The sequence below is a fragment of the Typha angustifolia genome, chromosome 8 (genome assembly GCF_048772165.1).
Source record: "Typha angustifolia cultivar Huaian chromosome 8, ASM4877216v1, whole genome shotgun sequence".
Taxonomy (NCBI): Eukaryota; Viridiplantae; Streptophyta; class Magnoliopsida; order Poales; family Typhaceae; genus Typha; species Typha angustifolia.
In genome coordinates this window covers 3,596,122-3,623,285 of record NC_133246.1, presented here as the reverse complement: position 1 = coordinate 3,623,285, position 27,164 = coordinate 3,596,122, and the positions used below count along the sequence as shown (strand labels likewise).

Sequence of the window (27,164 nt, the reverse complement as noted above, 5' to 3'; positions counted from 1 at the left end):
TCGAAATTTGGACCATCCCGCCGCTCTCCTTTAAAACCACCACCTCACACGCCCTTCTCCAAGCTTCTCTCTCTCTCTCTCTCTCTCTCATGAAAAATGGAGAACAACTCTCCCCTCCGGTCCCGAATCCCCCACCATTACCAATCCGCGAAGCCTTTCCTCCCTTGCAAAAGACCCCAAGAATCTCTCTCTCCTTCCCCCTTCTCCAAGTCTGTCCTCTCCTCTCATCGTTTTCTTCGATCTTGTTTCGCATTTAACACCCTCTTCCTCCTCGTCCTCCTCCTAGATGCAGCACCAGGAACCCTCTCTCGGAGATCAACAACAACGCGGCCCGCGAATTAGAAGATGGCTACTCGACCCCTTTAAAGCCCCCCGGTTCTTGCAGCGTGCATCGGGCAAGCGGCGATCTTGACGAGGATCTCGACGAGGCGTTCTTGCGAGAAGTGGATGCTATCTGCGAGGAGCGGTCCACGGCGAAGAAGGAGAGGCCGAGCCCGGAGGAAAGCGGGGAGGAGGTGAGTCCGGATGACGGTTCTGTGCCTGACAAGTACTGCGATTACCTGTCTTCCCTGAATGATGTGCAAAGGGAGGCGGCGTGTAGCGATATCTCGGTTCCTTTGATGATTGTTGCTGGGCCGGGAAGCGGGAAGGTATTGTCATCATCGTTTCTTGAAATTAGGAAAAAAAGGCCCTAATTTTGGTTTTCTTGATTTCTATTCTGCTTTCATGTGCTGTTGATGATTTATAACTGCTGGATGTAAAGACTTCTACTATGGTTGGGCGAGTGCTTACCCTACTCAAAGAGGTAAATTCTAGCTTTTTGATTATTTCTGGAATTTTGTTTTCTTCTATTATTCGGATACTCGTCAGAAAACAATCTACCTTTTCTTTTCTTTTGTTTAGGGGGTTCATCCCTCCAACATTCTTGCGATGACCTTCACCACCGCTGCGGCATCTGAGATGAGGGACCGAATAGGAGCAGTGGTAGGAAAAGCGGTTGCCAAGGAGCTCGCGATCAGCACATTTCACTCGTTCTGTCTGCAGCTTTGCAGGTCTCACGCGGAAAAGTATGTCAGTATATATATTTTTTCTTTAACAGGAAATCTTTTACATCTCACGGTCATGCTCGTTTATTATGAAGTAATTCACCTTGTTGCATGTATAAATTATATGGCTATTGATAGAGTTGAATTATGAATATGTCTTTAATATGGTGAAGGTTGGACCGCACAGCTGAGTTTTTAATATATGGACATGGGCAACAGAGAAAAGCAGTTGTTGAGGCACTGCGTCTAGTGGAGAGTGGAGAAAGGAATGGAGGTGAAACTGCAGCTGAACAGCTTGATCAATTTTCTACCGATGATGTTGCAAAATCTTTTAAACAGAAATCAAAGAAGTGGCAAAAGTTTGTGACACAGGTCCATTTTCAGCACCTTCAATTTATTATGTTTATATTTGACACAGATATCATGTTAGGTTGCCAAGATATGTGATATAATCTGCTGAAACATGGTATATTCAGTCTACCAGTACCGTGAAGTTTGACCTACTGTCCGTTCTGTTTGATCTTGAAGACTACTTTGACGTCCTTTGTCTTGTTGCCTCAGCAGCTACCATTTAGAATCTTTAGATTTTATGGATCTTACTTGTGCAGGTTCAATTATCTTCATCTTATTCGAGGAGAAGTGCCTATATCTGTTTGCTGCTTTTGGAGAGGTGTCATGACTAGTGAAGTAGTGATATCTATAGCTACATATGTTTATAATATTTGAGGCCTTAAGTGATATTGATTCTCTACTACTAGTTCAGATAATGAATGGATTGTGGTAAAGGCATGATCATACAACAACATTATATTTGTTAATTTTTTGTGGCTAATACAATTTACATACTTATTGCCAGGCTAAGGCTTCTGGGAAAACTTCTGATGAATATGAAAAAATGGGTGATGTGATAGGAGTAAGCCAATCTCCACTAGTCCTTTATTATGTGATGCTAAATTTTATAACAGTTGTTCAAATTTTCTGCTTGGCTGATTCAGGCTTTGGTTCTTAGACACTATAATGAAATACTCAGATCATGCAATGCTCTAGACTACCACGATTTCATTAGCTCCTCAATTAGGCTGCTAACTGATTTCCCTGAAGGTTGTTAACTTGTTATCGTCATTACCTTACATTGGCAGTATCTGACATTTTTGTCTTTCTAATACTTTCGTTTATAAACATTCTAGTGCATAACAAGTCTTTGGATACATGGAGGGCAGTAATGGTAGATGAGTTTCAGGATACAAGTTCCACACAATATAGTCTTCTAAGAATTCTTGCTTCCCATAACCATGTAACTATCGTAGGCGATGACGATCAGGTACACAAGCTATGATATACGTGTTTCCTTTACATAACCCATTTATAGTTATATGGTTATATTTCCTTTTTAATAGATCCTATGTTGTGTTGCTTGACTTTTAATCTCTTATCCAGTCCATATTCAGCTTCAATGGTGCCGATGTTTCAGGATTTGATTCATTTCGTAGAGACTTTCCTAGTCACAAAGAGGTCTTAGTTTTTTCCCCTTGAGTTGTTTTTTTTTCAGTGAATGTGATGTCCTATGGACTAGTGAGCTCAACTTTCTGATAAAGTTCTCTTACTTTTCAAGATATATCAACTTATGTTAATGACTGCAGGTTAGGTTGAATAAAAACTATCGCTCCACGCGGTCTATTGTTGAGGCATCATCATCTCTTATTCACAATAATATTAAGAGATGTCATCTTAAAGCTGTTGAGACTGATAATCCTACTGGCTGCAAAGTATCCTAGTCAAAGTTCTTTTGCTAGGAACATCAATATATTATATATCTGGTTAAAGATCACAATTCTTCAGTATTCTGTTTAATCCTTGACACTTTTTAGATCACTGTTAAGGAGTGTAGCAATGAGGATGCACAGTGCGCTTTTGTTGTTGATAAAATAATAGAGATTACATCTAATAGTTCAACTGATGGCTGCAGCTTTGGAAATGTAGCTGTCCTTTACAGAAGACAGGTATATATGCTTATCTAACCATCATGTTTTGTTATACTTTCTACTATGTGTCCTGATCTTACTATGTGTAGATATCTGGTAAAGCATTCCAGATGTCCTTCCGCAACAGGAGAATCCCCTTCAATGTTCACGGTGTGGCCTTCTACAGGAAAAAGGTTCTACGTTACTCTTGCTTTTATCAGCTGAGATGTTCTAGCAGCTCTACCTGACCTACTTGTGGATCTCTGTTAGTTTTTACTTTGTAGCATATAAGAACCATAAATCTTAAAGCTTAAGAAGAAACCTAGCAGTTGGCTATAGGTCCATTGCGTTCACTGAAACTAAAGAGTACTTCATCAAGATTTGCAGATGTTATGTGTAGTCCAATATTTATTACCTCAAGTGTTGGGACTGTCTTTCTGAAGGATTATTTGAGCGATGAACAACTGAACAAGAGTGTCAATAAGGTGGTCCACGAAATCCAAATTATTTCGGCTTTGGAAGTTTAAGTTAGTAAATGATAAGATAATCTATAACCACCATAAAGCTTTACTTGATAGAGAAGTTTGGACCTTCAGTAGCTTAGTCCTATGTTTATGATATAGTCTTTTTCTCAACGTAAAATTGAGCATTTAGGTGTCTCTTCCATTTGCATGTGGGCTCATATTATGAATGCATTTATTTTACTGGGATTTAATTGTATAGAATCTATCAAGACCTTGCAAGGCAAGAAGTTCTCAATGTTCTGTTTCATTGTTCACTTATTTTCTATGGAACTCCTTACATTGTTACTTAGCTGTTCAAATTGATGCCTTTTGTTCCGCAAAGAGAGTTTATTAGGTGGTTTTTCAAATAGGTAATCAAATCCATTATGGCAATACTTAGAACAACATTGCCATGTTATGATGATGGCCCATCTCGTCAAGCCTTTAAAGCACTTCTCCCTGGTGATAAAGAAGAAAAGAAAAAGGTGTAATATAGTTATTTATTTTTTATTTTTCTCTCTTTCCTTTTTGCCACTTTCCCGTTTCTTGTGTATTAATCTATTCTTCCTTTTTAAGTAGTTCTTTTGTTGATCCTTCTTTTGTTTTGTTTTCTGTTGAATCTTTGACTTGCATCCTGCAGGTCATCGATTATGTTGAAAAGATATCTTTAGCAAGGAAGTGCAGCTTTTTATCAGCTGCCAGAGACATATTCAATGCAAAAATCTCGGGTACTTTTAAAAGGTTCTGTATCATTTGTTATGACTGTGTCCAGTTTTTGTATGCTTGTGTTCAATTTTGTCGCTCCATGTCCTGCACTGCATGTTCTATGCCAATGGAACAGTATCATTGATTTTGGAGAAATCAAGATACTTCATATCGGAAGACTAGCTATGGTTTTCATCTTGACATTGCTCATTTTATGTTATATTCTAACATATCGCCCGTGTATAAAGCATTCATTGCTTCTCTGAACACGATTTTTATACCCAAGTGTTGGCAGGTAGCAAAGGGAGATCCAAAATGGCAGGCCGCCATGCTGGAGGAACTTAGGGCCCTTAATAAAAATGGGACATGGGAACTTGTGTCACTATCGATGGGAAAAAAACAGTAAAGGGAAAATTAGTCTTTACGGTGAAGCAGACCTTAGAAAGGAATGTTGAATGCTTCAAGGCAAGATTGGTGGCAAATGGATATAGTCAGACTCATGGATGGTCGTGCTAGTAGAGGCACAACACTTGGCACGCCCCCGTGTCATCCGGCACGACCTCGTGCCGGTCATGTACTAATGTAGAGATAATTTTTTTTATTTTTTTTCAATTTCTATCAATCTTTATCAAATTAACTTTACTAATTTTCTTAACAAATATGATATGACATGTTGAACCCATTTTTTTGTAACTTTTTTTTTAATTTTTATTAATCATCATCAATTAATTTTTGTCATTTGTCATTCTTTAATTTTTATAATCATTATTTAACAAACATAGAATGACAACTCATTTGTCATTTTTGGAATAACAACTCATTTGTTATTTTTTAAAATTGGAATGATAACTCATGCCTAATTTTTATTTGTCATTCTCTTATTTTTATTTGTTATCTTATTTCTTTTTTATCTTTTTTTTATTCTCATCTATTAAATATTTTTAAAACTCTTATGTTAAACATAATTGTGTTTAACACTTCTCTCTCTCAATCAATGATAGCCGTGCCAGTGGCACGCCTCCTCGGTGCTAGTGACACGCATTTATAATATTTTTAATAAAATTTTTAGGATATTTAGAGATGTTTTTGGTAACGGTGGCCGTGCCACTATCAAATAAGATCATTAGAGTAGGAAGTTATTAAGAAAATAAAAAAAGAGAAAGATAGAATAAAAAGGGCTATGGTTGGAGTTAAGAGAGAGAAGTGTTAAACACAATTGTGTTTAGCATGAGAATTTAGAAATATTTAATGAATGGAAATAAGAAAAAAGACAAAAAGAAATAAGATTAGATGACAAAATATAATAATACATGATTTGATTGAAATTAGAGAATGACAAATGAAAATTAGGCATAAGTTGTCATTCCAATTTTTAAAAATGACAAATGAGTTGTAATTCCAAAAATGACAAATGAGTTGTCATTCTATGTTTGTTAAATAATGATTATAGAAATTAAAGAATAAGAAATGACAAATTAATTGATGATGATTGATGAAAATAAAAAAAAGTTATAAAAGTAGTTTCATATGTCATATCATGTTTGTTAAGAAAATTAGTAAAGTTAATTTGATAAAGATTAATATAAATAGAAAAATAAAAAAAATTGTCTCTACATTGGCACATAACCGGCACGAGGCCGTGTCTCCACCGGCATGAGGCCGTGTCTCCACCGGCATGGCCATCCATGCTCTCAACTTCTCTAATAGTAACCTTTCTTATTCTATCTTTCTCTGTTTTTCTTTTCTTAATAACTTCCTACTTTGGTGATCTTATTTGATGGTGGCATCGCCATCGTTGCCAAAAATATCTCTAAATATTATAAAATTTTTATTAAAAATATTATAGATGTGTGCCATTGGCATTGAGGGTCATGCTACTGGCACGTTAGGGCGTGCTGCTTGGCATGCCCCGTGCCGATGGTGTCATGACACGGCATATGCCACCAACATGGCCATCGCTGGTTAGACCTACAACATCGACTATGATGGGACCTTTGCATCAGTGGTAAAGATGAGCACTGTCAGAACACTTGTCTCTCTTGCTGTGAATAGTGGATGGCAATTGCACCAACTGGATATGAAGAATGCATTTTTTCATGGAGACCTGTTGGAGGAAGTGTATATGAAGCAGTCTCCTCAAGCTTGGTTTGACAGATTCAAGAGAGCTATGATAGGCATGGGATATTAGCAAATTAATGCTAGCCACAGTGTTCTTCCAATAGCATAAATGCCATACTACTATGGTCGCAGTTTATGTTGATGATATGATCATCACAAGTGATGATGAGAAGGAAATTGCCCAACTGAAGATGAGACCGGCTAAGGAATTTGAGGTGAAGGACCTAAGTCTGCTCAAATACTTCCTTAGAATTGAGGTGTCTTGTGGAGGAGAGGGGATTGTCTTATCTCAGAGGAAGTATGTGCTCGACTTGCTTACAGAGATTGGCATGCGAGGATGTAGGTTTGCAATCACTCCTATTGATTAGAGGCACAAGTTGAGTAGGTATGTTGGAGAGTCAATTGATCGGGAGAGATATCAGAGGCTAGTAGGTCGGTTGATTTACCTGGGTCACACTTGTCCTGATATTTCATTTGCAGTGAGCATGGTGAGCCGCTACATGCATGACCCAAGGAAAGGCCATTTGGATGCAATTTATCACATCCTAAGGTTTTTGAAGGGTTCTCTAGGAAAAGGGTTGTTGTTCAGGAATAATGGTCACTTAGACATTGAGGCTTATAGTGATTTTAATTAGGCAAGCTGCATCGATGGCAGAAGGGCCACCTTGGGGTATTGCATCTTTGTGGGAGGTAACTTGGTCTCTTGGAAGAGCAAGAAGCAATTAGTGGTAGCACAGTCTACAGCCGAAGCTGAGTACAGAGCAATGGCTCTTCTGGTGGAATTAAAGAAATACAAAGGTACTCACATGAGACTCTTATGTGATAACAAGTCAGCCATTAGCGTTGCCAACAATTTGGTGCAACATGATAGAACCAAGCACATTGAGATCGATAGGTTATTTTTATCAAGGAGAAGCTGGATGGAGGACTATTGAAGTAAGTCATGTTTCGACTGAATATCAAGTGGCAGATTTCCTCACCAAGGGTCTTAGCTCGTTAGGTCTTTCTAGATTATATGACAAGATGGGCTTGGTTGATATCTTTTGTCCATCTTGAGGGGGAGTGCTGAGAGTTAGATTAATGCAATTATGTAATAAGCTGAGGGCCTATTTGAAAGATGTACACTATATAAACCTTGTTAAGCAATAGAGAAGAAGAGTTTTTTTCTTGACCTAAATTATAAATAGTTGGATATTGCTTTGCCTGGTCTGATATACGGGTATATCCCTTTTTATGTTATTCATATTGATCTGGCTTTAAGAACGGTATGTGAATATATGTTGAAGTTTGGCTCAAATTTAGACTTTTCAGATTTACTATGTCGGGGCGTTCGAACGCAATTTTCCGAGAGAATTTGAACTCTATAGGCGTTTGAACGGCCCCACAGGCATTTGAACGCCCTCCTACACTCTAGATTAGAGTTTTTTTGGTATCCAAACGGCCCCACGGGCGTTCAAACGTTAGGCCAGATTTTCTGCAGCTTTTAGTCAGCCCTATAAATAGAAATGTTGGGTTTTAGGGTTTAGTGTGTGCATTTTGCATGAGAGAAAAATTGAAAGGGAGAGCTATCATTGTTTAGAGTGAGATTAGAGTTTAAAACTTTTAAAATTTTGTGATTTGCCTAGTAGATTGAAGATTGCTCTGTTTGTGGTCGTAGGTATGTTGCCGAACCACATAAATTTTGTCTCTCGTTCTTTTCCTCTTTGTGGTTTGCATTTGGATTTCTTATTTGTGGTTATCTTAGGTGTTTAGAAGTTCTCTACATTTAGCAGTTTGGTTAAAGATTTTTTTTTTTGGGGGTATTGATATTAGTTTTGCTAATATTTGATTTGCCCAAATCTATTGCTATCATGTTAGTTTTATTGGGGGAATTAAAAATTGCTTCCGCTAGCACCCACTCATTTGGCATTTAGGTATACCCCTCTTTATGTTAATGAACACTGAACTTGTGTTCCAAATGTTGTGGTTTTGTATAAAAACACCATGTATACTGTCAAATGAACTGCATGTAAGAGAACCCTTTCATTATATATATATGCTGTATGAACATGATGGACAGTTCCTTTGAGCATATAATTATGTTATTTTTTTCATGTATTACCTTTTACTTTAGTACTCGTTCAGTTTGTATTGAGTTTGCGGTTAGACATTTTTCCTTCTCATGTCATCAAGTAAGGAAATTTTCTATTCCGAACATATGCTGATTCTGATGGTTGTAGGACTCAGCTAACTCAAGGACGTAAAGTTTTATCAACACTAGATATGCTATCAAAACTTGTACAAAGGGTAAGAAACTAGTGAGCTTCAGCTTTCTATATCCATTGTACCTATTTTATGTTATGTTTTAAAATTTTCTCCTTGTCTTGCTGAATGAGTGCCCAACATTAATTAAGAATCCATTTTTAAAGGGACTTGATGCCTTCTTTGTATGCAGAAGAACCACAATCAAAGGGATTGATCTGCAACTTTCAGTGAATGATTTAATTGGTACATTTTGCGTCCAATGGGAGAGTGACAGGGGGTCATCAGGAAGTAGATGATAATTGTAAGGACCAAGAAAGTGGAATATGTTCTGGGGTTTGATTGTACAATGTAGACTTCATAACTTATATAAGCAAGTGGTATGCAAGTATTGTAGGAAGTTCAAACCAAAATAACTCATTATTATACCAACTTAAAACAAGAGGTTTTTTCTGCCCCTGAGAGGTGGTAAATTTTGAAGGTCAAGGAGTAAGGTCAGAATTCCTACTTGTCGCTTTTGAATCTCAGAATACATGAGGAAGTTTTAGGAAGAAAGCTCCCTTGATTTACTCATTGACATATTATTGTCACATTTAAATGCCAAAAAAAAAGGGAGAGAGATAGATTAGGTTGACCTAATTATATGATGTTGCAATGGTAATGAATGCGCTCTAAGACCAAATTTGAAACATTTACATGAATGACTTGCTATTATTGTGACGCCTTGATTCTTTTCCTATGTTCTTCTGTTACATTGGTTTAGAAGTTTCATCAAAGGGATTGACAGTTATCATTCTGAATGATTCTATTCATTAAATTATTTATTGCTGAAATTTCTTCTTACCATCAATTTATTCTTGTCCATTATCAGTTTTGGCATTAGGAACTTCCTTATGCTTTCTCTTTTAATACTTCATGTTCATTTTAAAGCAATGCGTATTTGAAGGCAGTGGTGAATTGTTCTGTTTCTCATTTTATCAATGCGAATAAGCTCTTTTTGGTATCTTTACCTTCAAATTTACTGCCCTGACTGTAGTATGATGTTTGTATATTTTAATAAGCTATGCCTGTTTTTGTGCTCTTAGGAACAATCAATTTCGGTTGTCATTTCTTCAGTGGCAGATGTGTTACCTCAGGTTTAATCTTGATTCTTGAATCAATGTCATATGTAACCAATATACTTTATTTACACCTTTTGTCCTTTTCTTTGTTTTGCATGAATTGTTGGAAGATAGATATGCTTTTACTGAAAACTATCATTTGTCTAGATGCAGCTATCTTTGTCTGTCACTGTCAGCATTTTTGTCTTCCTAAAGGAATTTTTAACTGAATTTATGTTTACTTGCTTGTTTTAGTTATTTTGAATAGTTACATCACACTGGGGCTATCGTATCTCTTCTTAAGGCACTTTCATTAGGGAATTTGTAATTTTCTATTGCTGTGATTTAGATTTTCTTTCTTTGCAATTCTGTACATTTGCCCTATAGTATAGGCTATATAGCTTGTAGAAATGTAAATAAGTATTTTGTAGTCTTTTAAGTCATGAGAATAAATGGTTGGCATTGAGATTTTCTGTCATCTAGGTCATCTGCTTGCTTGGAAGGACTTAAGTTACTGCTATATTGTGTTAGGACGTGGGTGGCTTAGTTTTCCAACAATAATCTGTCCTCTTTGGCTGGTTTGCTGGTGCACATATACATATGCTAGTTGCATCTCTAGTTAATAATTAAAACTTTTAACTATGGATGGCCGTGCCGATCGGCACCGGGCGTGTCGGTCGACACTTGCCGTGCTGGCGGCGTACTGGCACGTGGCATGAGGGTGCCGCACGTCACCCCTCCTAATAGCATCGTCGCTCACCATTGACCTCATTACTAATTGCCGATCGCCACCCGCCGCTCGCCATGGTCGTCGCTTCCTTGCATGCTCTAGCCCACTCGAGAAAGAAGAGAGATCGAGAGAAAGAGATCCGGATCCGAACCCGCAATTTAAGTTCTCTCTCTCTCTCTCTCTCTCTGTCTCGATCTCTCTTCTCTATCGGGCGGGTTAGGGCACCCGACAAAGTGACGGCCATGGCGAGGGCAGGCGGCGATCGGCGAGTGACGGTGACTACAGAGGCAAAAGTGAGTATCCCTTACCTTTTTTTCTTATTCTCTTACGGCACGGCGGGCAAGTGCCGTGCTGGCCGGTGGTCGGCACGGTTCGTGCCTGTGGCATGGCCATCGTTACTTTTAGCTTCAACGATTGTTGCAAACTCTTAGATTCGGATCATGGATCTTTGAGGCAATCATAAAAATATTCATCTTCCTAAAATGTAATATCAAAGTACAACCTACATTGCATATAGTTTTTATTTTGATTTTGTGCACTCAACATCTCAAGATCCACAACACCTTTCCAGCCTCAATTTCCAGTACCCTAACACAAAACAGACCCTTTTCTCTATAGTGGGTGGACATGATCATGCATTGAGTTTGCTAAATCCTATGGGCTATAATAGAGGCTTATAGAGATAACAATGTGAAGCTATTTGCCATTGATGGTCTAGCTGTGCTAGCCTCTTCTGGAATCTGGAGAAGAGGATTGTGTAATATGTGACATTGGCGTGACTTTGCTGCTGCATTTATTTCATGTTAGGCAACAGATAGTGGTCTTGGAAGTGATAAATGATTGTCAACCAGGTAGGTCTTCTACCTATTCTATAGAGCCTATTGGAACTTGAATACTAGAGGTTTTTGGCCAAATGATGCATGGCATTACCATAAATGAAACATTAAAATACTTGAAAGTATCCAAACACTTTAGTGTTGACTGTTTGGTATTTGGGAAACTTGAATATTACCATCCCGATACCTGCTAGCAACTTCTAATCTATTTTCTGCTAAAGTCATAGTGCACTTATCTGGAGCTTCGACAAGTGTGTCATGCTGTGTTGATTTGTGTCCAAGTTTGCAGAAGACAGATGCTTTAGAAAATCCTGAATCATACATGTTCTGTTGACGTGTTTGTCTCTTCTTTGCCTCAGGCCATTGGAAAAGATTAAGAAGCCATCTTCCCACTGTAGGGAAACCCTGTCCATATTGGTTTATATGCATATTGAATTAAATCACCATCATTAAGGTGTATTATGGAACTTTTTACCAAACCCTGTGCCCCGATCCCCCCACCCCCCAACCCCCCCACCCACACACACAGAAAAAGTAGTATGGAATGAGCTTATCAGCTCAAGGTGAATGGACTCATATTTTCAAATGTTTCCAGTTATTTTTTTCCTCGTGTAAGCCAATGAGTCTAACAAATCTATGAAGAAAGGAAAGGAAAAGAAACAGTTTGCACAGCTACCATTTTTTCAGGAGTACCTTCAATTACATGCCTTTTTGTGAAGTGACTGAAATAAATCCTTGCTCTGCGATTGCTGTGGCCTTTCTATTTAGTAACTTATGTTATTTTCTGCTTCCCATCATTTCTTCCCAAGTCTAATATTCCTAGCCCCAGTTTAGATTTTCATATTTGCTTGTAGAAGTACCTGCTTGAACAGCGTGCAGTTGTTGATGTGGAAGGTGGAAAGCTGTTGAATGAAGATAATGACCTGCGATCTGTAAGTTTATGATAGATCTTACAATTTCGAAGTTAGCAAATAATGTAAAAATTTATTTGCTGAAGTTTTAAGTTTTACTCATTTCTTTGGTTTGTGGATTTGGAAAAATCTTTCTGGTATGATTAATTTATATCCATGTTGTTGGCTAGCCAAGAAAGCTTAAAAGCATGCAACCGAGAAGAAATGATTTCAGCTAGGAATTTGACAAGCAGTCCATGTAGATTCAACCCTTTTTATTGATAATTCCAAGTATACTTATGTGTATTTTTTCTATGTTACTCTATACTGTAAGATTTTTTTACAATTAATTGGTTTCTGAGATTTATGTCAGTCCTTATTGTTTAGTTTAAGAGATGTATACCAAATTAATTGGTATTGTGTTGCTTTGCAGGTCCTGCAATATTTAATGGATGACATATCTGATTTCTTGTCGACGCATTTTGCTAATCCAGAGGATAAAAGTAAGAGCAAACAGAGAGGCTGTGCTGATACCCTTAAGGCATTTACAGACTATATTTCTTTGAGAGAAACTGAGAACTTCCGCTCTCTAAAGCGAGAAAATGACAACTCTGTTACGTTGACTACTATTCATCAGGTCACTGCGATGAGAATAATCACATGCTTTCTTGCTTGTTAATTCTATTATCTTTTCCTTTAAGATATACTTGCATGCTGAGCCAAATTTTCATTTTTGCAGTCAAAGGGTTTAGAATGGGATATTGTTTTCATTGTCAAGGTATGATTCACACTAGAAATGTTATGTTCATGTAATGTTCAATTGCGCTTTTAATTCAAGCTGCTATTAGTTTGCCATTTTATTTTGTCTGCATTACCTCCAAATGGTTGTATAGTTTAGAGAGATTTTGTTTCGTAGTTTGTGTTGTCTGTGGTTGTCACTTCACTATTATACTCGTGCATTTTATTTCTTTCTCACGCTGCTATTAGGAATTTAGTTTTGTTGGTTATGTGCAAATGCAGTGATAGATCATGAGATGGTCTACTTGACATTATTCAAGTTCAGTTTTCTTCCTTCTGATTGCTGGCGTAAGGTTTTGTAGTTCAGAAGCATCAATGCATAATTACCAATTGAACCCTTGCTAATGGATTTGGCCCTTGCTTTAGATCAGTAAAGTTTTACTAGACTCTCCAGATGATGCATTTGGCCCAAGAGAAGATGCATGAAATTGCACTTAAGTGTAGCTGGCAAGGGATCTTTCATTCCATTGTTGGTCTGAAATAGGATTAAAGTTGACATTTGCAGTAGACTTCTGAGTTTCCATTATTTAAATGTCGTAAGTGTTAAATTACCTATTAACCAAAAGCTTAAACTTTGGGGTGTTGCATCAACAAAAGCGTAGTCTACTAGGTAAGGACATGTCATACATTAACACTAAACATCCCAAAGCAAATAATAGAGGACAGAAGGTAAAACGTAACTTGGAATGACATAAATGTTGTCATGTGTTATTGTGCTTAACCCTTTTTAATTGTCTTCTTGAAGTTCTTCAATTTTTGTTAAAGTACATATGACTTTTCAAGGAAAAGTAAAATAATGCTGAGAATTTCTATCCAACAATATAAATTTTTGTGATATTTAATTCTTTGATAATGCTTAATCTGACTGATCTGAGCCTTGTCTGAAGAGATAACTTATACTTGGAGCACATAAAATAATCTATTAGAATGCTGTTATTTCTTTTATACCATTCAGTCTTTTAATGTTTTTCATTTTCTCTGGGGTGATACTTCTTAATATGTATTTGTTACTCTCAAATCTCCAGATAATCAACTATTTTGTGAACATTGCTTCTGTCCTAAGCAGTAAGACTCTAATTGACAAGAAAGGTCTTAGCCTGGCAAATTCTTATTGACAATAACCAAATGTTTCTAAAAGTTGTACATATGTGAGGCATGGAGAACATTGCTTCCATCTATTAATGTTAATATATGTACAAATATGGTTCATCGGATATTATAATTTTGTAGTATCTGCTATAGGTTTGACTGTATATCTCTGAACCAGTTCTTGAATAAAGCATAATTAAACAAGAGAATGAAAAGACATGAATGTCAGAACCACAGAAGGCTGATGGGAGTCGAGGTGCATATCATGCAGATACATGACTTCTGTTTTGGTTTGGATATAGGTTGACATTTTTCATGGCGAAAGAAGACCTATGAATCCAAGGACCCAGTATGTCTTCATAAAAGCACTAAACCTTTCATTTCTTTCATAGCATTCCATTTGGGACTTATTTTGGTTTAGAGAACTATTTATAGCATATTGAAAATGTTTCACCACCACCAACATCACCAGCACCACCATCGTTAAGGGTTAAGAAAGTTTGGCCGTGCTGCAATTCATCTTTAGAATTTTTGGTCGTGTGGTAGTCCATTACATATGCATATATTCTCTCTTTGGATGGCTGCTATAATTGGCTTTGCATTTGATTCACCAGGAACTTCTTTTTGTAATTAAGAAGTATTAATAAATTTCAGGCAAATGACTCTGAAATTCCTTTGTTGCATGAGTACAATGGGAGTGTAAAAGATGGTGAGACCATGCTCGAGGTATGGTTGTGTTATTTCATATTTTTGTTTTCTCTGGCTGCAAAAGGAATCTGCTTATATGCTGCATTTACACGTTTGGCTACAACTTGTAGGAGGAAAGGAGATTACTTTATGTTGCAATGACTCGTGCCCGGAAGAAGTTGTACATTTTATATGTTACTGTGGATTATAATTGGCAGGTATGCCATATTTTAAATGTAATATGCACTATAGATTCTGCTATGTATCTTCTTTACCTTTCCTGATTAAAGCATATTGATTACTAGTTGCTGCAACCTTCACGTTTTCTCAAAGAACTTCCTGTTCACCTTCTGGAGATCCAGGTCAGCGGCATGATTTCACATCTTCCGTTTTAAATTATCCAATTTAGAAAACTTAATTTATCTCAGAAAAGAAGATGTTGCATCATGATTCATCTTTGCTGGTGCGTGGAAGCTTTTCCAGTGTCTCCTTTCAATACAAATTTGTCATCTGAAAATTTTATTTACTTGTATAAAGTTTAACATCTATTAGTACTGGATAACATTTTATTTACTTGTATAAAATTTTATTTATACAATTTTATTTACCGTGGCCCGAACGTATATTATTTACTTGTATAAAGTTTAACATCTATTAGTACTGGATAAAATTGTGATTTATACCACTTTGGCTTTTCAGCTGATTGCACATATGTTATCCCTTTAAATCCAAAGTGAGCATAAAACTTATAAAGTTCTTTCTCCTTACCTGCTGATCTTCTTCTAGGTTTGATGGATGCCTTTCTTTTTCCCAAAATTTTCTTACAGCCAAGGTTTTGGACATCCACTTAGGTTAAAATGAAAGATGGGGCTGTGAGATGCAAGATTATTGTTGGTAATATAATCAGTGAGACTGACACTTCATTTTTCAAAATGAACTTAAAATTCTATCACATATGAAATAAACCAGAGACAGGAAGATATCTCTTGGTCTAACCTAGATTTCTATGACGTGTAAAAGTTAACTAATTTAGATCCTCAAATCTATTAACAAAATAGACACCTGTAGTTATGGTTGGAATTGTTCAGTTAGACTTTTATTACATTATAGTCCTTTTGCACAGTCAATCTGAAAGCTTGTGATTTTGGACAATAATTATACAACAGGATTGTGTTTCATTTTGTTTAATGCTTTGGTGAAGAATAATCCTCATATCCAATTTCATCATCTTTCTATCTTTATCAATATTATTACTAAGAATAATGGATTTTTTTTCTGTTTGGAAGTTTTTTCTAGTTGCATGAGCATGCTTGTTCAGATTATTATCATGAATGGAATTTCTTTTATTGTTCTCACTTTTGAGGTTGCTCCTAGTTGCATGAGCCTAAAGTACAATCAATGAGAATGTAAGACAGATAACTCTACCAAATCTAAGTCTTCCATGCAAGTCTTGGTATTTTCATGTTCCCTGTTGAAACAATAAGAGATCCAAATCTAAAATGGGTTTGGAGAGGAGAGGAAAAGAGTAGAGGATTTTGGTGAAGTATTTCTTCATGAGTGAAAGAGATGGTTCAGCCCTATTTATACAAGATTACTATAAAATAAGATAAATTAAATGATATAAATTCGAATAACTCTAATACCCCCCTCAAACTCAAGGTGGATTATAAACCAAGAGTTTGCTAACTAAATGTTCAAATTGAGGAAGAGGAAGCGACTTCGTGAAGAAGTCGGTAATTTACTCCTCAATGCTGAGGCGATGGAGTGAAATGGTGCCAGCTCGGTACTCCTGGCAAGTATAGTGAATATTGACTTTAATGTGTTTCGTTCTCTCATAGAAAATAGGATTTTTAGCTAACTTTTTAGCACTATTATTGTCGACATGAAGAGGGGTTGGAAGGTATAAGAAAACACCCCTATCACTAAGGAGACGATGAAGCCAAACAACCTCCTTATTCGTCGCACACATGGCATGATACTCTGACTTAGTACAGGAGAGAGACCACATTCTGTTTCTTGCTACGCCAAAAAATCAGAGAGTCTCCTAATAAAATGTAGAAGCCAGTAGTAGACTTTCGATTAAATTTGTCACCAGCATAATCTGCATCGGAATATGCTCGCAGAGCTAAAATAGAAGTCGATAGCATAAAAAGAGAGCGAGTGATAGTGTCACGTATGTATCGAAGAATGAGTATAAGAGCAGCATAATGGGCAAATCGAGAAGCTTACGTGAACTGAGTGATAAGACCAATTGCATGAGAGATTAGGTCGAGTATTGATCAGATAGACGAGTGCCTCAACAAGTTGACGATATCTGGTCGGATCTAGAAGGTGACCATCATCGGGTTGAAGCTTAACATGAGGCTCAACTGGAGTAGCAATAGGATGAGTATCAGTGATGGTGGTGGCACTGAGAATGTTAGTAATATATTTCTACTAAGACAACAAAAGAGCATAAGATGATTGGGCAATTTTGATCCCCAAAAAATATAGAAGAGGACTGAGGTCTTTCATCTCAAACTGATGTTGAAGATGCTGTTGAAGGGAGCGGATATCGACTGAGTCATCTTCAGTGATAATCATATCAACATATAGAAGAAGAATGACTTGCCCTTGAGTAGAAGATCGTTGAAACATAGATGGCTCAGAGGGGCTCTCTCGAAATTCATAGTCTGTGAGAATACTACGAAATCGATCAAACTAGGCACGAAAGTCTTGCTTAAGTTTATAGATAGCTCGTCGCAGATGATAAATGTGACTTGGAGGAAGAGGGAAACCAAGTGAGGGTCCATGTATACCTCCTTATCAAGAAGACTATAAAGAAACACATTCTTTACATCCATTTGATATAATGGCCACTGGCGTTTGGAAGCAACGACAAGAAGAGTGCGGACAGAAGTCATTCGGGCCATTAGAGCAAAGGTTTCATCATAGTCTATCCCGTATTCTTAAGTAAAGTCTTGAGCAACTAGACGCGCTTTGTACCTGGCAATAGATTCATCAGGTCGATACTTCACCTTGAAGATCCATTTGCAGCTGACAAGCACGATGTTTGGTGGGCAAAGGACAACATTCTAAGTATGCATCTGTTGAAGGGACAGAGTATGCATCTGCTGAAGGGACAGAAGCTCATTTCTCATGGCCTGCTGTCACTCTGCAACCTGGATGGCCTCACGATATGACCTGGGTTGAGGAGTGGAGTAGATGGTTGCAAGAAATGTGTGAAATTGGAGAGAGTATATAGCGAAAGACATTAGAAAACCATACCAGTCAGGAGGGCGACGCTCACGCTCTGGATAACGACGGTTAGGTGCAGGAATCGTCACAGTAGAGGATGAGACTGTCGGAGGAATACTACTAGTGAAGGGAGGCTTAGCTGTATCGATCCTGATCCTTTTAGCTTGTAGACGGGTTCTGCACAACATAAGTAGACGAGAAAGATATAGTATAACTAGAGTCAGAAAGCTGAGTAATAGAAATAAGACTCATAGTTAGGCCAGGAACAAGCCAGACATCAGATAAGGTAAGACGACTAGTAGGATTCTCTGATGGGATGATGTGACCAATGTGAGAGATAGGATAATGGGCCCCATGAGCTGTGTGAACATGAGGAAAAGCGAGTGGGGCAAGTGTGAGGCTAGTAAAAATGGAGAAGTCATATGATGTGAGGCACCTGAGTAAAAAATCTAGGGTTTAGTCATGCCAGAGGCAGAAGTGGAGGCGCCAGTGAAGCTAAAAGCTCCATGAATGAGCTGAATCTGTTGGAGCTGCGCACTATTGAAAGGTGGGATTAGTGGAGTGAAGAGATGGATTGGTGCTTGGATCAGCAGTTGAGAAAGACAAGTGAAGGTGCTTGTCCTTGATCTCCTTTGTTAGAACGAGCAATAAGCTTAGGATGAAGTTGATAGTAGTGAGCAGCAAGATGATCAGGACAGCCACAATGAGTGAACATAGGTCGTGATGAGTGATGCTCTCGTCCTGACACATAAGTGACATGAGCAGTAGTAGAAATGTTAGGTTGGACTAGCATAGGGGCAGGTGTAGCACCAAGGACACTCTTTATGGCGACACGGGGCTGTGTAGGTGTAATCTGTTGAGAGGGCAAGAGACGCTGTCGAAACTTCTTAGTGAGGTACCAAAACCTCCAAATACACGTGTATATCGTGTGGGTAAATCCCTCCACGCGGTGCATCACAATATCTGTCAGTAATAAGTTTTCACAAGGCACATAGCAATATAGGTTCACACCATAAATAATCTCAAATAAATATGAGTCTAGATACCAGTTCTACAGGCCACAACAAGCCTTTAAAATACACATCCAAAATACAACTCTAAAGTCCAAAATATAACGTCAATCATAACACTCTCGTATGGGTTAATACAATTGATAGACATAGACATAATCGAAATAAAAAGGCAGCTACTCCTCGCTACCCGCACATGCTTTCTTTAGCTCTAAAATGATGCCACTAAGAGGTAGTGAGCACACAGCTTCGTGAGTAGAATCCATACAACCTATAACAATAAAATCACAAGTGTATATTCAATACATGCTTATAGTTGCTAGCAATAATAATACGTTTGTTTAAATGACTTATCATGAGTTAATTAATGCAATCAATAAAGTCTACATGTCACTATCCTGGAACATGTCAACTCCTAATCATATCAGGATAAGTCCATACAGATATAAAGCTTGATATAATCTTTAATTCATATAAATCTCAATCATAGTGTTTACATGTTATGTTTAGCAATAAAAGAGTAGTTTAGTCATTTCATGCTCACCAAGGTATTAATTATGTTTTATCAAAGCTCATCGAGCTATTCACCACACAGTGTAGATATTCTCAAAAAAAAATCATTCATCACATAATTATCTATCATCTTATACATTAAGGGATATATACACATCTAGTGGTAATGCCACCAAAACATGCATGGCGACACTACATGTGATAGGTTGTCTGTGGTTATCAAACTAAGGATCTCGGTCGTGGGCCCATATCTCACTCTAAATTATCACTGCCCTCAGCGAGAGAATCGGGAGCCCTTGGCTCATTAATGGACGCCCTAACCTTACGTCGTCAGGTGTCGTTAGAGATATATCTCCGCCTCATAATTATGTTCTATCATCATAATCTAATTTTGACTATGCAATATAATTACCTGAATTCCACACAGGCTCTCGACCTCAGTTATAATTCGCTAATAGTATAATCATATATGATACACTCTACTTTTAACCTCGGGTTGAGTGAGTAGGGGCACTGCCTAGTCAGAATTTAACTACTAATAATAGGTGGAAGTGGTGCAGTGTATGTGAGTGTATAAGGCATGTCATAGTTATCATGATCGTTATATTTTATATTCACAAAAGATATTTATGCAAAAGTTTATCATACAGGATATATGTAAAGCATCGTTACACTAATGTATATGCTAACATTAACATTCTCATAATATTATGATGAGTAAACTATCAATAACTGCACATGTCAAGATATATTATGTTACACTAGATGCATGTATTAATGCTAACATTTTCTACAGCATCATGGAAGGTTATAGTAGCTATAACTACATTATTCTAGACTTGTATAACCTCTACTTGCCTGAAGGTATCCAAAGTACTTTAGTTTTCCTCAGCTAGCCGGCTTTTTCGAAATCCCAAAATATTCCTGAAGTAGTGTCGAACTTAATGCCTTCCAATTCTAAATTCTACTAGAAATTCACGAATGAATGAATAGAATTAATTACCTTATTAGAGGATTTAGGTTTAGGCATATACATAAGTCATGGGTCTTCTAAGGTGAGTTATATGTCATCGTAAAATTCACACTATTTAAATAATAATAAATTATCTTTAGCGGAGTGATTAGGCTAATTAATCAGGTGGAATAAAGAAATGAGGCTATATGGTCCAAATAGCCCCAAAAAGGCTAGGTTGGGGGTGTTGGGTTAGGCTCAAGCCTAATCCAATAGGCATGGGGGGCCTTGGTGGGTTGCAGTCCAACTGCAGTTCACAAGGTTGGTTGAGGTGGGCTGGGGGTCTAATCACAGCCCATCAAGGTTTGATTGGTGGGCTACAGTCTGCAAATCACCCAAATTTTTGGGTTAGTGGGACCGCAGCCCACTAAAGGCCTGGGGTTGGTGGGTTATGGCTTGTAGCCTACCCAAATTAGGATTGGTGGGCTGTGGCTTGTAGCCCATCAACGCTCATCTCTCCAAATTTCCTTCGAAGGAGGGAGACAGAGGGGAAGAGAAGGAGGGAGACAGAGGGGAAGAGAAGGAGGGTCGGCGGCCAGTGATCCTTGACGGGGGGGGGATGGCTGGTCGGAGGGAAGGAAAAGAGGAGGAGAGAGAGATGCGACGACGCAACCACGAGGCTAAGAGGGGTAAGGCACATCAAAAGAAAAAAAAACAACAAAAAGAAAAAGATTTATTGAGGGGTTGCGCGGTTGGCTTCGTCGGTTGTTGGCTCCGGGGCTTCGTCTTCGGTGTTGGCAACCCGAGGGAGAGAGAGAGGTAGCGGGGTGGAGAAGAAATAGGGGGCTGGGGATGGTTGCGTGCACATCAAGAGAAGAGGAAGAAGAAAAAGGAGAATAAGTGGACGGGGGTGGCAGGGGCACTAGGACGCACGTACGCGCTTGGCGGGTGCACGGGTCCCTCCTATCTGGCGCCATGAGTGTCGTGGTGAAGTTGAAAGCGACGCATTAGACTCGATTGAACAAATCGACGACGAGATGGGTCTAGATAGCCTGTGCAGAGGAAAAGGTCTGGAGCTGAGGTTAAAATGATCGATGAACCTGTAGAATAAGGTATGTGTAGACCTCTATGTCACGTAGGACCCACACATTATACTCTGGAAACCAAACCTCGGATTGAACAATCTTGAGTGTGTTAGACTCAGAAGAAGTCACAATAGTAGTTTGGATGATAATGTGAGGGGGAGCACACCCCGGAGAGATGCTGTCGTTGTGCCTAAGAAGACGTCGCCCATGAAGGACGATCTCAATGGAAGAGGCCTATGTTATCCAGTCCCGTTGAGTGACAAGAAGAAATTTGGCTAGTGATACACTCTCACGATTGACCAGGACATAAGACACCATTGGAAGGGATGAAAATCTATCACACCTTGAGGGCGATTCAAGATTTTACCACTCAGGCCTTTCGTCGAACAGTTGGAGTGCGGAAAGATTAATCTCAATTTGCAGTCAAGCAGTTGCCTTATTTCCACTGTTTGGATGAATGGAAGCAAGAAGCGTAGCCTTCATTCACAGAGCTTGAGTGAGTGGGAGGAGATGGTCAGACGAGCAACAACCCAGCCATTGATGGGTGGCTTTGCTGACAGCAAATGGAGATCAATGATGATTTCTTTGCTAGTGGTGGCTCTATGATATGAGCTGGGAGAGCGCACCAACAAATGGAGCTTGAGCTCACTACTGCAAGATTGGAACTTGCGGCGATGACTATGTGATCCGAGCTCTTGGCGGTGAAGTCATCGACGGCAATAGCAAGCTTTTGGTTGAAGTCGAGCTCAAGAAAGGTGACCGGTGAAGGCCACCTTTTCTTCAACGGGAGAGCTCGAGTTGCGAAATCAGGCTTGCTGGTGAAGGAAGGAGGCAGCTGAGAGAGCTCACTGGTGGCAGCAAAATATTTTGGTTGAACCCGAGCTCAAGGAAGCCAACCAGTGAAGAAGAAGGAGTTGCCTCTCCAGCGGCAACCTCCTTGATTGGAATGGGCAGCGATGATAGGCAGCGCAACGGGCAGCGATTAATTCCTCCGTTGAGGAAGAGGAAGAAAAAAAAATTGATGCTCGCTTGGAACGATGAAGTCCAAGGGCAGCTGAAGAAAAAGACTTACAGATTGGTGAGCTTTGATACCATAAAACAATAAGAGATCCAAACCTAGAATGGGTTTGATGAGAGGAGAGGAAAAGAGTAGAGAATTTTGGTGAAGTATTTTTTCATGAGTGAAAGAGAGGGCTCAACCCTATTTATACAAGATCACTATAAAATAAGATAAATTAAATGATATAAATTCTAATAACTCTAATATTTGTCTCATCTAAATTTGGCAGTTGTTGCTTACTTAAGAATTGGCATTAGACTAGAACCGATTGTCACTTGTAATTATTTCAGTAGGTTTTGCAAATTGAGTCATGCGGTAGTTGACTTGCTTTACTTAATTTTATCGTGCATGTGGAAATTTATTCCCAATATAATGATGTAAAGGGTCTAGAATAATTGATATTTCTTTTGTGTTGTACTGTAGTATCATATGACATCAACCTTCCAAAATTTGGTGCCATGTTGATATCCACAGCAAAATTTGACAGTAGAGGGAGTGACCTCAAAATCCATATAGCTATTGGTGGGTAAGGTAATCTACCTTTTTGGTTGTAGTTTAGGTTCATGTGATTAGGAGTAACACTCCAAAACTCTAGGCATGGGGATTGTCTAGATGAGTGAGAAAAATGACAAATTTTGACTAGTCTTCTCCGAAATAACTAAGCAGAAGAGACAAATGGAAATTTGTCTATATACATGTATAAGTATGTCAATTAAGGAGGAGATGGATCTCTCAGTTTACTTGATTATTCGCCTCACAGTTTCTTCTCGTCTGCTATATCTTAGGATCCAAAAGATATCTGCTCATTTTTTGAACCTTTTCCCTTTGACTCCTAAATTCTTATAGGGTGGCTTAAGTGACCTTCCTTATAATTTTTAGTTTAGTTTGGCATCAAGAAGAGGCATATAGAAGTTGCATACTGATGTATATGCTTCATGCTAATTACAACATTTTGTAGGGCACGGAACCTTATGAAGAAATAGGGCGACTGACAGAGACAAGAACCCTTCATCACAGTAATTCTGGATGTGAACCGTCAGTTGGAAAGCCTATTTTTGAAAACAATGAGTGTTCAGGTTTTCCTACAGAATTGGCTCAAATGCCTCCTGCGAATGGTTTTTTGAAGAGGTTAGTAGTAATTGTTGGCTTATTGCTTGTGGTGTATGCTAAGGAAGTGATGATGTAAGTATTGGTTACACCAAGGTCTCTCATGAGTCATGACTCTTCGTCTTTTACAGGTTCAGTACAGATGATAGATCTATTGTATCTCATCTGTTCCATCATTGGGCAAAAAAGAAGGCATTTCAGCTTCCAAAGCGTTTGCTAGATAAGGTACTTTTTATTGAAAAAAAAAAATCAGTGTAGAAATTAATGGGAACCATGAACATAATGTGCTTTTCTCAAGGTTACAGTGCAAGAGATTTTAATGAAAATCATTTGAGGAATACTCTATATGCACACTTAACTTTATGGTTTAATTCATTCCAGGCACTGCATAACCACACATTTTTTATGGGCAATTTTAAATGAACATTATCGATAAAGGGCCTAAATTATATGGTTATTAGCCTAGATGGTTTAGAGAAAATGATGGTAAAGATTGATTATTGCAGATGACAGTAGCTTTCCATTGTCTTTGCCATGTGAAATCTGTTTGACTAGCTATCACATTTGACTTTTTGTGAACAAAGGATTTTTGAGTTTGGTGTCAATATAGAAAGTTTTGCTACTTGCTAGTACTAATTTTGGAGCAGTATTGGTAACTCAGCCGCAATTTATTCTAGTAAACTTTTGTTGCAAGTTCCAACATGCAGGTCCAGAACGTTATATGATTATGTTAGATATTTCATAGTTCTACTTGGAATTCGTTTGTGATGACTGTGATGATTAAACTGTGATGGACAGCAAAGCTGTAGCATTTTTACTTTATTACATGATATGATTTAAAATATAGGGTTTAACGAATCCTGGTAATATATAATGTAAATCATGGCTCCATTTCTTATCTGTGGTTGCAGGTTGGCTTTGCAATTGATGAGCGTCTAAGGAGCAAATCGTACAAACGCAAGGTTTTCCTTTTCCAGAAGCTATATTTTCTTTTTATAAGTGATTTTGATACTCCCCATGCTATGGACATAATAGTTGCATTTGTATGCCATTTACATATATATTTTGTTCAAATATGTATACAAATGTATCCAAAAAGGCTTAATATTCTATCTTCCATCCTCTGTCTATTCCTAGTGACCAATTGTTCATCCTTCCCATATCCTCTTCCCCATCTTTATTCCAAACCTCTTTACCACCTTGCTTGAATACTAAGGGTAGAGATTAATTAAGCAGTTGTGAGACGAGAGGTGAAAGAAAGGAGGATAGAACAGTAAAGAACAAGAAGAGGTCTGTATTCTGGAAAAGTGATTAACTAATTTGTACGAATGGGATGCAAATATGCAATTCCTTTTTGTGCTATTTGGTACTAAAACCTAAATAAATGTCTACATCTCGTACTGATAATATACTGCAGTTCTCCTGGAGCTGCCATGGCAAATTCTGTTTTATATGACAGACATCTTTAAATAAATTTAACCATAATTCAAGTGTCAGAAAAACAGTTATAGTAGGATTCTTGAAGGTCATAGAAGAAGTTTGACTCTCTTTTTCTTTGCAGTACCAGAACGATGAGACTGCTGGGTTTGCTATTCTTCATTTCTTCACATTTCAATGACTTGTCTCTATCTCATCTTCCTGCTGCATTTAAAGCTGAACAATCTGAAAATCTTCTTCTCAGGAAGTTCTATCTAGCCTCAAATCATGTTTGGGTGGTGATGAAGCCTTTTGTTATGCACAATACGTGAGTTGACATAAACAGAGATTTTCATAAGCAAGCCAAATCATGTTTTACTCATGGGATTGGCCAACTGCACATTGCAGGTTATTAGGTGGGAGCAGATTCCTATTGATAAGCGTGCTTATTTGATTAGAGAAAGACAGGTCTGTTATTGTATTTTACTTTTTAATAAATAACTGTTTATAATTTCTTCTATCCTATTAAATAATGAAACGAGGTGCCAATTTCTTCTAACTGAATTCACAACTGTAACCTCAATATACTCTTACTAGTTCATGCGCATATTTTATCCTGTATTTTCTAACCTAGTACTGCAGTCATCTACTTCAGTTTTCTGATTAATGACATTCTACATAGGCCATTAATCCCTGTTCCTCAACTGTTGTGCTGATGTGCAGAATACTCTGAAATTAAATTGTAGCATGTATTGGAAAACTATTCAGTTAATTGCAGAATTAACGAACGGCTCTAATCTCACTACTTTCTTAGCTGAGAATTTTCTCAATACATGATATGACATATGTTAAATACATCAAATTTGTCTTAAATTTCCAGAGCATCATCATGCAGTAAATGTTAATAAGCTCTTTTTTTTTTCAGGAACATTTCCAGAAGCAGAGAATTGAGAACTCAATGAGTTCATCAGAGGCTACACCTAAACAGGTTGTATGTCAGCTAGTTCTCGTTTATCATGTTTTCCTGTTGTATCAAGTGAAAGCTTGATTCTTTCTCCCCGAACTTCAGAGTGCTAACACAACTATCTCATTCATGCAAAAATATCAGTATTCTATTTTTCGAGTATTTCTCTCCATTAAGGGTATTTTTATCCTTTTTTTATATTAAATTATTCAGATTTAATTTGAAAATTAACCGGGAGGGTATATATATGTGCGTGTGCGCAAATAACATATGTTTTGAGAATGTAAATATCAACTTTCCAGAGGTATACACGAAAAAGAACCCCTCTTATTTACATGTGAATTTCTTTCATTACAAGGATCCAGTTACTTATGATGAATTTAATGAGACCAACTGAATGGTAGAGTAATAGAAGGCTTTGCCTTGTTGCTGGCCTCTTTTCCACCTCTGTACCTTGCTTTCAATAGTCATATTAAAGTTAAACTGCAACTCCTTTCCGATAAAGGTTAGGCCGTTATAGCCTAATTCAGTTGATTTTATTATTTTAAGAGCTAACAGTCCTATTGATTTTGTTTTGCTCCCACTAAACATTTTTCTTGCTTTGATTGTTATCCACAGATTGCATATCTTCGGAATCTGGGGTGCACTATCACACCTAATTCACGCCTTCATGCATCACATCTGATAGAGCAGTACAAGTCCTTGTGAGATAAGAGGATGACTTGAAGATTATAATATGTTTGTTCTAAATCATTTAAGATAATTTAACCATAAAACTATGGTGAGAAAAAAAAAATAATCTTGTTTCATTTGAAAGATTGATTGGCATCAAGATTAGTGATCGATATGTTATATCTTGTACCATTGAACAAGAAATATTTAAGAATATGCCAACTTTTCTCCTTTCCAAACATTCTCTAATATTGATTATCTTGTACAACTTGGGCCGTTCTGTTTCAATCCATTTGGAGGCACGGTCCAATGTGCATTAGTGCATCAATTGCGTCCATCACTTAAAAGGATCAAGGCAAGAATTAGAATTGCAGCAAGACGGAACCAGATTGAGGTCTGGATAGAAATCAGGCCTGTGCTTCAATAGTGTTCCAAAAGGAGACC

The 27,164-nt window shown here is 37.8% G+C and overlaps 1 protein-coding gene across 3 annotated transcripts; it reads left to right on the top strand.

The window, feature by feature from the left end:
• Positions 1 to 73: 73 nt before the first annotated feature.
• Positions 74 to 27,140, top strand: LOC140764541 (ATP-dependent DNA helicase SRS2-like protein At4g25120). Of its 3 annotated transcripts, XM_073103145.1 has the most exons (29): positions 74 to 209; positions 287 to 650; positions 764 to 805; positions 904 to 1,067; positions 1,220 to 1,418; positions 1,903 to 1,959; positions 2,042 to 2,147; positions 2,234 to 2,367; positions 2,484 to 2,558; positions 2,687 to 2,812; positions 2,915 to 3,046; positions 3,118 to 3,201; positions 3,882 to 3,995; positions 4,151 to 4,251; positions 8,553 to 8,619; positions 9,660 to 9,710; positions 12,095 to 12,172; positions 12,564 to 12,767; positions 12,870 to 12,908; positions 14,672 to 14,743; positions 14,836 to 14,922; positions 15,010 to 15,066; positions 23,520 to 23,689; positions 23,800 to 23,893; positions 24,580 to 24,630; positions 25,350 to 25,412; positions 25,493 to 25,552; positions 26,010 to 26,072; positions 26,667 to 27,140. In XM_073103145.1, exons 1-29 carry the CDS (start codon positions 97 to 99, stop codon positions 26,754 to 26,756), a joined length of 3,057 nt encoding a protein of 1,018 aa, XP_072959246.1. In that variant the 5' UTR covers positions 74 to 96; the 3' UTR covers positions 26,757 to 27,140. The 3 variants fall into 3 exon arrangements, with proteins under 3 accessions (XP_072959246.1, XP_072959247.1, XP_072959248.1); XM_073103146.1 differs by lacking the exon at positions 3,882 to 3,995; XM_073103147.1 differs by lacking the exons at positions 23,520 to 23,689; positions 23,800 to 23,893; positions 24,580 to 24,630; ... (2 more) ...; positions 26,010 to 26,072; positions 26,667 to 27,140 and adding an exon at positions 22,985 to 23,198.
• Positions 27,141 to 27,164: the final 24 nt, after the last annotated feature.